General features: G+C 32.8%; 1 protein-coding gene and 1 pseudogene across 1 annotated transcript; one reads left to right on the top strand and one right to left on the bottom strand.

Annotated features, from left to right (window-relative positions):
- Positions 1 to 928: 928 nt before the first annotated feature.
- LOC121978218 lies at positions 929 to 10207 on the top strand (annotated as a pseudogene).
- A 441-nt stretch (positions 10208 to 10648) lies between these two features.
- On the bottom strand, positions 10649 to 15369 carry LOC121974976. Its single transcript, XM_042526289.1, has 4 exons — positions 15109 to 15369; positions 13741 to 13967; positions 13556 to 13660; positions 10649 to 11414 (listed from the first exon to the last, which is right to left on the bottom strand). The coding sequence occupies exons 2-4, from the start codon at positions 13916 to 13918 to the stop codon at positions 10678 to 10680; spliced, it is 1020 nt and encodes a 339-aa protein (XP_042382223.1). The 5' UTR covers positions 13919 to 13967; positions 15109 to 15369; the 3' UTR covers positions 10649 to 10677.
- Positions 15370 to 15978: the final 609 nt, after the last annotated feature.

The raw sequence follows: 15978 nt of genomic DNA on the forward strand, positions 1-15978 counted from the left end.
TTAGCCTTGGCATGTGCAACTACAAAGATCCATGAAATCTAGAGGTAAGTATACAAAATAATATTTATGATTTATTGATAAATTCGGCTCTTATATGAACAATAGATAGTCAATAGTTAATAAAGAAAAAAAATTGAAAAGATTTGGTGAGGCATATAGCATGTTGTGAAAATCAATTTATAAAAGTAGATTAGGAAGAAAGTCATATTGTAGTATTGTTCATGTACATATCTCAACGAAAGATACAAGACTTATGCATCACGAATTTACTTCCCTTCACATAACCTGGATCAGATTGTGAGGGACGCCTAGGATGAGTATAATAACCTTATTGTTACAATGTATGTATCTTTTGTTTTATTTCTTTAAAATCTTCTATACCATTCAAAAAATAATTAAAATAATTAATTTAATGAAACTAAATATTTGAAAATTTTGGACCAATATTTCTATTGATGATATTCTGGCTTGTGAGGCCAAATATGCAAGTCTCCATATTTGAATGGATAAGTAAATAAAACTAGAATAAATAAACACTAAACTAATATAACGATGTCTTCGGTCCTTCTTCTAAGTTGAACCTCCAAATATTTTCATTTTTCTCTCCTCTCTCATCGATCAACCATTCACTAATTGATGATACCCATGTATTTTAGATCTAAAGAGCCCATCGAAATTCGGAATGTGGTGGTGAGGAAACTAGAAACACTAGATTGTCGGGGCCTTTGAATTTAGGTCATATATTGGAAAAAAGGTTAAAGGTTGCAAGGAAGAAGGTGATCCATTGAAAAGGTTTAATTGAATTAGGAGATCTATTGGGAAAAAATAGTTAACAAAGTGTAGAGATGTTGATAGGATAAAATTTGAGCCTTGAATAGCTTGAGCTGATAAGAATCCCTTAAAGATTAGAGGTTGCAAGGAAGGAGGCATGGAAAAGGTGGTGTATGAGGGTTGGATGGTGAGATATGGCCGGAGAAAAATAGGAAAGTCATTCATACATATGCGTTACTTTGTCCTTGGGCAGACACAACTTGCTTATTATAAGAAAAAGCCGACGAATACAATGGTATGCTCCTTCCACTTAGTGTGTTGATTAATGTCAATTTCTTCTTTGTTTTGCCTTTTGTCTTTTGATGGTTTCTCTAATGTATATTGATATTTTTTTCATATCATCTTTGTAAAACACAAATAACTAAAAAGTTTTTTAAACATCTTAAGTTATTTTTTTTTCTTACAAATCAAATTAGTCACAAAGAAATATCATTTCTCTTCTTGTAACTTTTCCCAACTTTAAAGTGTTTCTTTTTTTTCATATGTTGTAGGTTCCACTCCAAATTCTTGTTATTGACGGAAATTGTAGAGTGGAAGATAGGGGTTTGAAAACACAACAGGGTCAAGTAAGTTTTCTTATCATAATAAAGTTGTTTTGCATCATATTAAAGATATCTTTAATTTTTCTTTCATGTAATTGGTTTATTTTATATTGAGTTCTAAATTGTTCACATAAATTTATAATAAAACTTTGATATTACATCGTCATCACAATTTTTTAATTTGTAGATTGTTACCCGTAAACATGTACTTCGTCAAATTAACCTAGCCTCTAAAATTTCAATGGCAATAATCAATATTTTTACTCTTCTAACTTTCAACCCCCTATCATTTACAAAGTAAAATTTTTGTTCTAGTGTAAATGTGATAAAGGGCAACAATGCAATAAAATTTATTTAACATCGACCAGACAAACTATTATAATCATTGGTCATATAATTAATATTCTTGAAGAAAATCATAATTAAGCATTTCATGATTAAGTAGCACAAAGAATTTTTTTTTTCTCTCAATTGTGATGGAAATGACTCTAACTCGCAAGGTCTACTGAGCAAAAATAAATAGATAAATAAAAACTAACAGTGGGTTGAAAGCTATAATACAATATCTTATTACATAAAATATATTATTTTTATTTCTCAAACATTTTATAATGCACCTTTAATTTTTAGCTCCTTGAAGAATTTTTATATCACTAGTGTCACATCTTAAAATCCAACTATGTAGTTTTATAGCTCCTTGAGGAATTTCTATAAATGATCTATCAATATTGTCACATACACACAGCTATATATATATTTCAATAGTTGTCATAATTTAATCTTATACTACTTTTATTAAATTGAACATAAATTGGATTACAAATTTAGTGGCATTTGGTATATCATAGTGTACAATTTATGCTAATTAAGATAATTCAATTAGCATTATTAATCCTTGTTTTTTTAGTTTTTCTTTGATTTAGTTATCTTGATATGGAAATTTGAAACATTTACTTCAACAATGAATTGTTATAGTGAAATATACTTTTAAAAGTACTCTATTACCATAAGTTATTAATGCAATATTCTTTTCAAAGGGTTTGTTTTGTTATTATGTTAATAACCAAGTTTCTTTGGCAGATGGTCTATGTTTTATGTATTTACAATAAAAAGGAGAAGCATGATCGCATGATGGTACGTGATTATCGATATCTCTCTGACTTTGTGTTTTAAATTTTTCATAAGTAGGTAATATTTTTCAGTAGGAAAAATGTCTTATAAGATCATAAGTGACAATGCTAACATTTTTCTTGAACTTTATTAGAGTAAATAAAGTTACAATATGCAAATTAACATTATATGAATGTAAAAGTAAGAAACAACAAAACTAGTAAGAAAATCCCTTAAAATAGTCGTCATTTTCCTTTTCAATTATGATAAAATCAAGTTATTGTACTGTTGTACACTATTTAAAAAAAAACAATCCAATATACAAAAATAAATTATCAAATCCTATGAGCAACTAAATTGAATTGTGTTTCTTATTGAGATTCCCATATAAACTCTTGCAACTATATATATCATATGGTAGTTTGAAAACATAATTCACCTATCAAAGACTTTGTATTATATGGATTATGGTCATGTAAACAACCACAAACTATATTTTAAAATAAAAAAATACTAGTCATATATCATATCAAAATTTAAATTTTATAGTTTTTATAAGAAAAGATGTAAACAAGTTATAATAAACATTGTTACAAGATTTTTTAGTTATCATTCCACATTTGTGATAAAACGACATTGATAACATGACGTGACTGACTCTCAAATCTATATATTCTTGATCACCAAACTTGAGTTAATATAGGATCATAATAATTCCTATATTAATCTTTTGTGAACTAAAAAACTTAGCATTAAGAGGAGGGTGTGTGAAATTTGTATTATATCATATTGATGATTTATTTCATGAAAAATAATTTCGAATGAATAATGAGAAGGGAGTGAATTTAGTGATTATGAGGGTCACAAAGCTCATTCTAGGTCATTTCCTAGATATTGGATCTAATTATTAGTTCATGAATATCTATAATCATTTGCTATTGCTGATTCACTGTGATTGAATTTTCTTCTTATCTAAGATGAAGAAATCCTCCTAAATATCAAAGTTGAATAGCAACTTATAATGCATTGGCTTCAATGATATATAGATGGCAGCATATAACATTCAAGATGCTCTCAATTGGAAAGAGAAGATTGAGTCTATTATTGATCAGGTACAATAATTTTTATTTGTCTTTAAGAATTTTACCTTCTTCATGGATAAATAAATGTAATGTTTTGTGCATGATCTCTTTGTTTGCATAATTTTATTATTATTATTATTTACAATAGCAACAAGGTTTAATGATCACGAATGGTGGAAATCAAAGCTTTGCTTCTCACGATCCTCGAATGAACATTGAGAGTAGTAATTCTTCCTCAAGTCAAGACAGACAGTAAGTGATTGAACATTAGTAATTTAATTAAAAGTTTTGAAATGCATATTTTATTATGTAGCTCGACGCTTTGTAAGTTTTCTATTTATAATATTTTAACATGTTAGGATATATTTGATTTCTAGAATTCATAATCGAATGCTGTAGTTTTATATTCATGCAAATTAAATCAATTTGACTTTCTAACTAAGGGAATATTTGAATTTTTTGATTTGTTAGGAATTTTTAAATAGGTTAGCATTCAAGTCAAATTTACCTTTCACAAAAACAACCTTTCTTAGGACAACATGCTTGTTATTGTCATGACCAAAGAAGCTATAACACTTTGACTTATCCATCACTATAAGAAATGAAGAAAATTATTTTTTTTCTCCTTTTTTTTAACATACTTAAAAAATAAAATATATAGAATTTAAATTTAATAATATTAGACGTAATAAGATAATTATTAAAATAGGAGATGACAAGTTATCTCTAAGAGCTTTAAGTATTTAGGATTATTTTTTTTTCAAAATGATAGAGAGATTGAAAGAAATGTCTTAGATATAATACAAACAGAATACATAGTTAAAATGGAGGTTAAGGTCAGGTGTTTTATATGATCGTAAAATACTTTTAAAACTTAAAGGAAAATTTTATAAAATCACGGTTAGACCTATTATGTTATATGACGCTGAATGTTTGGCTATGACTCGAGCACATGAACAAAAGATAAAAGTTGCATAGATGAGGATGTTAAAGTGGGTGTATGAACATACTAGGATGGACATAATAAGAAATGAGTGTTAGGACACTTCGAAATCTAGAGGGGGAGTGATTAGCTCCAATCGCTTCGTTGATGATGATTTGCAGCGGAAAACTTGAAGCAATGCTAACACCCTTGATTTTACTTGGTATTCACCTCTTCGATGTGATTAATCTAACGATCTACTCTCCTCACTCACAGTACACTATGAAAACCTTCTTCTAGGAGGTGGAGAAATCTCATACAAGTAAATACGAGATATACAACAAGAAATACAACAAGAACAAGGAAATAAATATAATAATAAATGGCATTTGCTCTTGATCTCTTGTTATTGTGGATTGCCTCTTGATACTTGGAAAGTATGGTAACACTTGTCTCCAAGAAGCTTCAAAAACTGGCTATGAAGAGCGGAGAAGAAGACATGTCTTTGAATCTTCACGAAGCCTTTATATCATGTGGATTAGGGCTTCCAATCGACTGGCCTTACCCTTAATCGATTACCATGTCAGATCTGAACAAATTTAGTCGTCCAAACCTCACAATGACTCTTTTCTTCTTCTCCCAATTGATTACCTAATCGATTAAGATAGCCTCAATCGATCTCCTTGATTCACTTGAACTTTTTTTTTTGCCAACGTGTAGTCCTCCTTAATCCACTTGGACTTTCATTTATCAACGTGTGATCCTCCTTAACCCACTTAAACTTTTCTTTGCCAACATGCAGTTCTCCTTGACCCACTTTGACTTTCCTTTGTCTAACCTTCATTAGGATTTTGCTCTTGCCTAGCTCTCGAGTTAGGACTTTACCTTTTCTAACCTCCAGTTGGAGCTTTCTAGTCAAGTATCCAGTCTTCCATGATCTACTTAACTCTCATCTTATATATCGTCAAATATCCTGTCAATCTTAACCTATTTGACCTCTTCTCACATATTATCCAAACATTGAAACTCAAGCTTCAACCCATTCGGGCTTAGTCAAACTAATCAACCTTGATTAGAGGACAATTGTATCAATAGTTTTTCAATAATGAGAATATTAGAGAGAAAGTCAGAATTGCATCTATTGAAAAAAAAACTCCGAGAGACACGATTAAGATAATACAGATATATATTTAGACAGACAATAAATGTCTCAGTTAGACGATGTGAAATAATGACAAATACGTACATTAAACTAGGAAGAGGAAGATCAAAAAGACTTGGTTAGTAATAATAAAATAAAATTTATTTACATATAGATGACGATATAGTAGAGGGATAGAGCGCAATGATATAGAAGAATCCATATAGTCGACCCCACCTAATGAGATAAGGCTTGGTTCTTATTGTTGTTTATCATACTTATCCTTTTTTGGAGTTAAAATATCATAATGAATATTTCAACTGAATAGCTTTAGATGATCAACTATCAATTTCTTTTTGCAACAAGCTTTATTTGGTGTTTGATTTCTCATAATTTTTGTCGGCGATTGATTGAAGATGTAGACTGATGTTGCCACTGTTGCAACCAAAAATTGACCTAGGAAAAAGTTTTATTTGATCATGTTGTTCTTCCTTCAACTATTCTATTTTATTTTGAATTTTTCATTCAGTGCATTGTCTCTAAATATTTTTTCCTTTGCAATACTCTATGAATGTTGGGTAAATTAATCCCCTAATGATATATTCGATATGATTCTTTGTCATTGTCTTAATGTTGTGGTTTCTTTATTTTACTATAAGAATTTTAAATTGAAGAAAAATAAAAAAAATAAAAAGGAATGTTTAGACAAAATTATAGTAATAACATTCTTGTAAAATTATCAATAAAAACAAATTCAATATCCCTTATTTGTAGCATGCAGTTCTCACAAAACCATAATATATAGGCATACAATAATCTAAAATGTGAACTAGCCCTACAAAAAAATTTTGAAAATAGAAGTCGACGCATTTTGTCATAAATACGACCTGATGAGTTGTTCTTGTAATAGAAAGAAGTCTGATAACTATATTCTTTTGCTTGAGTAGATTAAGATCTTTGTACTTTTAGTTGATCATACCTTAAGTGTCATGATTGTGAATCATCAAAAGAACCATAGCTAAAAGAAATTTTCTCTTCCATGGCCATTGAGAAAGAGAAAACTCTACTTGAGTTCATTGGGGAAATGACAATATATATGTGTATAAACAAAATACTTATAGTGATTGAATCTCAAATGTTTATGTATATATACACTATATATATGCTTCTCCATTAATAATTTTTAGACTTTTTGATTTTATTCTTTTCAGCTATTGTATAGATATTGATATTAAAATACATTCATCCAAATGAATACTCATTGTTCTAATTACTCCTTTAATTTAGCCCTAAAGATGAAGATGAGAATAGTCGACCTTTGCATCGAGCAAGCACCATGGAAAACGGTGATTGGCCTTCATATTATAATTAATTAAGCATGAACTAACTCTTCATAATGCAATTCAATTTGAACAACCCTAGTTTCTTTTCTTCTACAGGGCCTCCTGATTCAGTACCAGATTGGACACGCGATCAACTCTCTCCAAAAAAACGTTGGCAACTAGTCAAGTGTCAGAACGGTAAGTAGCTAGCTAATTTTACTTGTTTACCTTATTGTTCTTCCTTGTTACATGACAAATGTATCTTCATATATAATCGCAGGGCTTCGGATCTTCCAGGAACTTTTAGAAGTTGATTACCTTGTATGCTATACATTCATATAGAGACATGTTAATTAATTCACATTCCCATTGTTAAATCTCAATGCTATAGTAGGTAAACCTTCAACCTTTAATTCTTACTTGAACTTATACATATACATATACACATACGATATGCAGCCGAGAAGATATAGCAAGGCAATGAAGGCAGTTGGTGTGGTTGAAGCCACATGTGAAGCGATTTTCGAGCTCGTTATGAGCATGGAAGGCACCCGCTTCGAGTAATTAAGAGACTTCTCCTTCTTGTTGATTATATATCTATATGTATAGCAATTGCATTTCTAATCATCTAGAATATATAAAATTGTGCATATATAGGTGGGACTGTAGTTTTCACTATGGTTGCCTAGTTGAAGAGGTTGATGGGCATACTGCTATTCTATATCATAGGATGCAACAACAATGGTTTCCCATGTAATATGATCTTGTCATTTCTAGTCGACTATTATTTGGAATAGTAGATGTTGTTAAGATAGATAGTTTTTTTTTTTTGTCCCAATGATATCATCTTAAACTAACTAACAAAAAGTACTTTTAATCTTTTGTAGGTTCGTTTGGCCTCGCGACCTTTGTTATGTGCGTTATTGGCGACGCAACGATGATGGAAGCTATGGTGAGTAACTAAGTTCAGTGAAGGAACAAATTAAAAGAATTCTACTTTCAGCTTTCGAATATAATTATCGTGCATCGCTTAACTATATCGCGTTCTTAATGCGATATTGTAGTTGTGCTATTTCACTCTAGAGAGCATAAGAATTGCAGTCCTCAACCAGGATGCGTGAGAGCCCACATCGAGAGTACAAGCATCTAATATCGCATCATTATGTTTGTTAATTAATTATTTTCCTATAGCAAAACTATGTGTTTTACCCATTGATTTATAACTTTAGGTGGTGGGTTCAAGATTTCACCCCTTAAATCTCGCAATGGAGGACCTCGGACTCAAGTCCAACATCTAATGCAGATAGATCTTAAAGGGTGGTTCGTCGGTTATTTACCTTTGTTTCAACAACATTCTCTACTTCAGATGTTGAACACCGTTGCAGGTATACATATAGATATACACCAAGCTAAATATTCTTAATGCATACTTCATTGCACAATCTATATTTGTGACCGTATGAATTCCTATGTGGTAGGGATGCGTGAACTCTTTTCACAAACAGATGAAATATATACGACGCCTAGAATTCCAATCATGGTCAATATGACCTCGGATTCTAGTTTTAACAAAGAACAGAAAGGACGGGAAATTAACATTCAATCTAGTCAATCTTTAAGTAATGTGTTTAATGATAGTAGACATTCAATCATTTTGGATGACGACACCGATGAGGATGAGGATAACCAAATAATCGAGATGGAAGACGAGGTTGGTCACCTAGTATACAATTTATTTTTATTCAATTTAAATTTTCATTTACAAAATTAATGTTATTGTTACAGGGACACACCGGCATTATACAAACAGGTTTAATTGCTATGCACTCAAAAGATGGATACTTGTTTTAGTGTGTTCTTCTTGTTGAATTGAATTGACTCTTATATATTGCTATGCACTTTGTTTCGAAGAAGTGGGAGTAGAAACATTAGACACTTTTGACACATCTTGCTTCTCTGGAAATTTACATTGGGATGAAGGTGAAAACAGCCGCAATTGTTACCAAATACCCGATGGAAACAATTTCAAAGTTCGCGGTGAAAATTATTTCAAAGACAAATCTAAGGTTGCTACTTGAAATATTTGATGAATATATAGTCATGTACATTTCATCATCAAACTGTGGAAGAAAAAAGGTTAGGAAAGATTTTGAGTTCATGCATTTTGGTTTAAGGTGCCTGCAGGAAACTTTCTCACTAAGCTTGTAGCGGTTGATTGGTTAAAGAGCACAAAAAGAATGGACCATGTCGTGCGACAACCGGGGTGTGCAGCACAAGTAAGTTGGATCATAAAGAGAGACATAATAAACATATTAGAGAAAATTTGTTTAACATCTTGGTTTCTCATAGGTTGCCTCCAAGAAAGGATTATTCTCCTTGGTCATAAACCTTCAAGTAAGTCCTTAATCGAGTACTTTAGACCTGTCTTTCTGTTTGAACTTGGATGGTCACTGATCCTTTACTTGAGGAACACTCATTCAAACTCATCTAATTGTCGGTATTCTCCGGGTTCAAATTAATTAGGTAATTTTGTGCTCTCTTAGATTCCAGGATCAACTCATTACAGCATGGTCTTTTACCATGTAAAGAAACAAGTGGAACCTGGATCACTCTTACAGCGTTTTGTGGATGGTGACGATGAGTTTCGTAACACTAGGTTGAAGCTCATACCCTCTGTCCCTAAGGTTTCTTCTCTCCACTTAAATCTCTCTATTTATCAATCTATCTATCAAGCCTCAGTTTTCACCATCTATCTAATATCCTTTTAATGAATTCTAACACAGGGCTCATGGATTGTTCGGCAAAGTGTTGGAAGCTCGCCGTGTTTACTGGGTAAAGCAGTTGACTGCACCTACATTCGCGGAGAAAAGTACTTGGAAGTAAGACCTAAAATACAATGCAATGTAGAAAAAAAATGAATATGGTAATCAATATTTGGTTTTGAAGAAAGATAGAATGATGATTGTGCAGATAGATGTGGATATTGGTTCTTCGACAGTGGCTAATGGAGTGTTAGGGCTCGTCTTTGGTGTAATCACATCCTTGGTGGTTGATATGGCATTTCTAATACAGGTAAAAACTTTAAATCTCATACGATCCTTCCTGAAAAGATTGTTTCAGCTTACAGTTTGGAGTTTCTGCAGGCTATTGGTAGCGATGAGCTTCCGGAACGGCTCATTGGCGCTGTTCGAATTGCACATATCGAACTCTCTTCTGCAGTCTTGGCAGATATTCCAGATACTCCTCCATCAGAATGACTGCTTCAACTTATGCTGCATCCATTCATGCATCATGTTCTTTCTTGCAACTTCACCTGCTATTGACATTCAGAATAGGAACTGCAGGAAGCTTGTTCATTTACACGCCAATACTTGAAACTTCGCCTGTATTCTTAGACATGTCTATCCACTCTTTAACCTCATTTTTGAGTTTTACTAGGCTAAGATTGTTTATCATGTTGAGCATGCACTTGTTACCTATACCTTTTTGGTGTTTTTGAGAATTTGTAAGGATTAAGAAATCAAACAGATAGCAAATGAATGTATTGTCTAGAAAGTGAAGTCTTTCATTCCACTTACAATATTACCTCACTCTCTGTCCCCTAAAGTCATCAAAGTTGCATAATGCACAAAAAAAAAAAACAATCAACTGCATTATATACTATCAAATTCAATTGAAGTCAACAACAACCTAACTGAGAAAAACACGATCCTTCTACCAGAAAGGCCTACAAAATATTTGGTACCTGTGCAGCAAGTTTTTGCTGCAACTCCTTTATCTTCGAGCATAGCTCGACCTTCTGCTCCTTGTATCTCTGGAGCAAGAAATCCTTCCCGTCTATGACTTCCTTGAGCTCTTGCACTTGCTTCTTCAACATCTCTATCCTCTCTCTTTCGATGTTACTTTTCACTACTCTGACACAGTTCACTTCTATATCATCAATGCTATCAGCGTACCCATTTGTGAACCCATTGGCCATTTCTTGATGGCCATTTTTTGCGTCTACTGGTTTCTCAGAGGAGACAGACTCTGACAGACAATGATTAGCAATGACCTTTCTCAATTGCTGGATCTCTCTTTCAGAAGTGAACAAATCCCTACTGGTACAATCTAGTTGAGCCTGCATATGTGCTGATTGGGAGAATTGAATATTGAGAGAATTCTGAAGTTCTGTTATTTGGGCCTGCATTTCCATTATCATCTCATCCCGTCTCTTAATTTGCTGCCGCAGTTTTTGTATCACCTCCCTTTTGCTATAGGCATCAGATCCAGATTCAGAGACACAAGGGGAATCTGAGCTGTTCGAGTGGTGCAACTGCTTCCTAGGCATCTCAAGACAATCAGGAGATGATATCCACAACATACTTCCGCTACCTTTATTTGGTTCTTCAGACGGGATTTCAACTAATGGAAGAGAGACATCTGAAGCATTCTTTACTAAGCTATTAGGATGCTTGGTAACATCTGCAGAATATCAATCATACAGCAGAGAATACCACTTTAGTTATGTTGCATAATTGCCAACACTATGAGGTAAAACTAGACATTTAGGCAATATTTATTTGAATAGGAAGAAAGGAGGGGGAAGAGGAGGAAAGTGTTAAAAGATTCATGCTTCATGTGCAATTATATGATCCTTTACATTTTCATCCACCTCGCCCTCCTATTTTTCCACCTAAGGAACCTAGCCTCATGATAGATGAGTCATTAGGCTAAACACTGAAGCACCAAAACTGAATGAGCAATCTCATAATTATAGGCTTTTAAAACAGTTGATTGTGTTTCTAATCTTGGAACGTTATCAAAATAACTAATGAAGCATCTATTATGTGCAACTTATTTCAGTCATATATCAGTAAAATATACAGTACTAGTAAGAACTAAGAAATATCAGAAGGGAAAAAATCCTTTCGAGAAAGAATCTGGAAGTGTCAGTTTCAGCATATTTTTAAAGGTGACTGAGTCCATCCAAGATGAAATCTTCCAAATGTAGTATCTGAGATAGACAAGTCAATCAATGTGCAGTAGAAGTGGTGATAAACCCAACCCCCTAAATTTTGAAAACAACTAAAGTGGGTAGCCACAGAAATGATACTAATTAGCATGCTAAGCTTTTCTAATACACTCTACACAATAGTTCAAATGGGACCTTATAGTTTTAATAGACTCTACTGCTGTGCTTCGGGGTGAAACAAGTAGGACTTTTACTTTAAGGCATGTTTTAGAATTCCACCAAAAAATTTTCTTACAGCAGTTCAACATAAAAAATAAATAAATACAATAAATTATAGGAACAAGAAAGTAATGCAAATAAACAATTGGGAAAGGCATGTAAATACATTCAACCAAAATGAAGTCATCATGGCCCATCCCTCAGATGCTTGCCCAGAAAACAGGCTGTGAAACATGCTACATACAAAGGTCATTGGTTGGTTGTTTTCATTAAAACTGATAATTATTCCAGATATTTACTTTTTAAAAATTTGATATAATCAATGAAGTATTAATGCAGCTACGAATAGGATGCAATATTTCGCCACTACATATACATATAATTTATATTTGGATTACAAGAAAAATATTAAATACTATAATTTAAATGACGAGACAACTCTTAACACTTGAGATAACCAATATCAAAAGGAGATAGAGTTGATTGACAAATCTGAAAACTGGAATGCAAAACAATAGTTTATCATCACTTAAAATTACGGTATTCACGAATGGTGAAAAAATGATACATCTGGAATCAATAAGGTTAACAACAAAAGAAGTTTGGATCACATAAACATGTTATAGATACATTTTGCACCTCTCTCTGTTTCTTCCTAGAAAAAATATATATATAACTAAATTTTGGCAATACAATAAGGATATCTGAGTATCTTCAAGTCAAAGTTCAGAAATTATGTTTTTTATGTCACTAAATTGAAATCATATGTCATATTGATCTCTAAATATTTTGAAAAGCATATGCGACTAATATTACCATAAGCTATATTGCAAACTTATCTATTATCATTCCTTGTCATTGACTCATTGTTAACAAAATCTTAAGTGACTAAAATTAATTTATTTTTCATGAAGCCGCAAAAAACTTATTATCATTTGCAAGGGATGGGAATTGGAGACGATTGTACACTGACTAAATGGATTTAATAACAAGGAAATAATCTATCAGATGGCCATCAATTCGAAAAACTCACTTCAGTTATGTTTACCAACAATGCTTACTGATTTTGCATGCAAAAATTTCTTTGAAAAACAAAATACCTTTATTCTGTTGAAGCTAATGCTCATATAATGCGTCATGTGAAATATATTCTTTAAGAAATTTAAAGCTACCATTATAAAGTATATTAACTACAATTACATGTTCACAAGTTCTAAAAGTTTGTGGGGATAGACATGCTAAACTAGAGTAACATATACGGAACTCTGTTACTGATTGGCAAGACAAGATTTTCCCCTGTGCCTTGACTTCTTCATAAATAAAATAGATTACAAAATTGTAAGCAATCAAGACAAAAAAAAACAGAACAAAAAAAAACCTTAGTTACAAATTTTCTTCTGTATGAAATTTAAAGTTGGCAAAGGAAGCAAACCTGAGAGACAGAAATTACAAACTTCCTCAACATGATTTAAGTTATGTAGATTTCTGTGCACCTTGCAAGCTCCCATACTTTTTTTGGATATAGATCTAGTATCTTCTGTTTGAATAACAACTCTTAAAACTAAATTAACTGTGTTCAAGTAATAAATATCAACTTAGACTAGGCATAATTCAAACCTTGATTTGCAAGATTTTGTCTCCTTGTTTCAAAGGCTTGCCTTACCTTAAATCCAAGCTTTATTGTTAGTGCGCTCAGCAATGCGCTGCCTGCAATAAGAACCCAGTTTATCCCTTCCTGATGCACATGATTTAACTTCTGACCTCTCTGTATCGGTGCATTAGTTTTTGGGTTCATCTTTAAACTGGTTGATGGAAAAGAACGTGACTAAGGTGTTTGATTTGAGCTGCATCAAAATCCCACATATGAGGAAAAGACACCAGTCTGGAAAATTATAGGATAGCATAACTTGAAACACAGGCAAAGGGTAACAACCTTTTTCACTTTCACTTCAATATGTACAAATTTTCCAAACCCAGAGAACAGTAGAGATGCATAAGAATGAAATATCAGAAAAAGGAAGCTAGAGCATAAAAGAAAATTAAAAATGCTAGCCACCAAAATGACACATAAGGAGTGTCAGCATTAGTGGATGGAAAAAGGAGGAGAATTTAGCATCTAGTTAAAATGTATATACTGGACAGCAATACCCATCTGCCACCATTGTATTATTTGCAATTACAAAGGATTTACTCTCTTTTATCAATGTGAATCATGATCTAGTTTATAAGAAAATTCATTCCAGTGTGAGTTCAATTTTAGCAACATAGTTTCCTATCACAACTTCATGTTTGATATCATAACTAGTCTTCAACTGACACTAGTCTAACAGGAAAATCTTAAGTTACAACAGCCAGCTCACAATGCAAGTCTTCGCATAGGTTAGTTCATCTCCTTCTATTTCTATGATTTATTCACATTATTCCCAGTTTTCATTATAGATCATTCTTTCTTAAAAAAAGACAATTATTAAAGAATTGTACTACCTGATAAAAAATTTCACTGGGAGTTTGGTTCTCAGTCTCAGAACTAGGCCTTATTTATTTCTCTAGAATTTGCTATAAATAATCTAAACTGCTGACAAACTCCAGACGTGATAGCACACAGCCTAATATTCGGGAAAGCACTGTAAGCACCTTCGTTTCAGACCACCACCAACAAGGTCAAACTTAGAGATGTGGTAGCACGTTGTAATCATTCCTAATGTCAATTAACCCAGTGGACGAAGTGCACCACATGACTCAAATCAGAATTTCAATTCCATCATCAAAAAAGTATCATCAAGCCAAAACCCTAATCTTTCAAAAAATAAAAAGAAAAAGGAGAGATCCATAGTGAGACCCAACCACTGGAATGGCAAACTTGCTCATCTTCTACAAAATTCTTGGACAATTAATCCAACAGCCGAATCCATCGAGCGTACAGAACAATCTCATCAAACTAGAAATAAAATAAAAAATAAAAAACAGGGCAATTGACGATACTACCTCGTGGATGCAGAACAGAGCAGACGGCGGAGTAAGCGGGATCTAACGAGACCGAGCAATTCGCTTTTCTGCTCTTCCTTCTATATCGAAGCGGTGGCGAACGATGAGATTGTTTCCAATCTCGCCGGCTTTGGATTTGGCGGCGCTTTGCTTCGCCCCCCTCGCTCTCGCTCTCTCTCTCTCTCTCTCTCGCCTCGCATTAAACGTCGCTTTCTTCTCTCTTTTCGGCTACGGACGGACTCTTGTCTGTGCCGTCATTTTTAATTTTTTAGCTGTCGGCATCGGCATGCCCGCGTAAAACAAATTCCCAGCGGACGTACGCATAGAGAGGTAGGAAAGAAAAGCTCTCACCGGAAGAAAATGATAAAAATGTCAATTAAAACTATGCGGTTGTGTCCACTTGCATGGAAAAATAATCGCAAAATTATGAACATTTTTTCCCTCCCCTCTTCATATTTTCCATTTAAGTAGACTAATAATAAAATATCTAATTATCCTCATTAAGCATAATATTAAAATATTTAATCTCCACACGGCTTAGAAATCATACAATGGTGGCTTTTACCATACTTGTAGCATATTAATGTATATTTATATAGTCGAGTTGTACTAGGAAAAGTTTATCATGAGGTATGATTTAATTTTTGATAAGTATAAATATTATTTTAGATTATCTCATGTCCTTTTTTAGGGAGGTCGCTAAACTAAGATTGAATAAGTCCTTGTGATTTTAGAATGTGTGGAATCATCTTGAAGGTGTCGCTAAGATAATGACTTCACCTCTTATCATCAGTATGATGTGATTTCTTTTCTCTAATCAGTCTATCAATAGATTAATGAAAAAAAGTTATTTTATCAGCCAAGGTGATA

Source organism: Zingiber officinale, chromosome 4B, assembly GCF_018446385.1.
Source record: "Zingiber officinale cultivar Zhangliang chromosome 4B, Zo_v1.1, whole genome shotgun sequence".
In the NCBI taxonomy this organism is placed as follows: domain Eukaryota; kingdom Viridiplantae; phylum Streptophyta; class Magnoliopsida; order Zingiberales; family Zingiberaceae; genus Zingiber; species Zingiber officinale.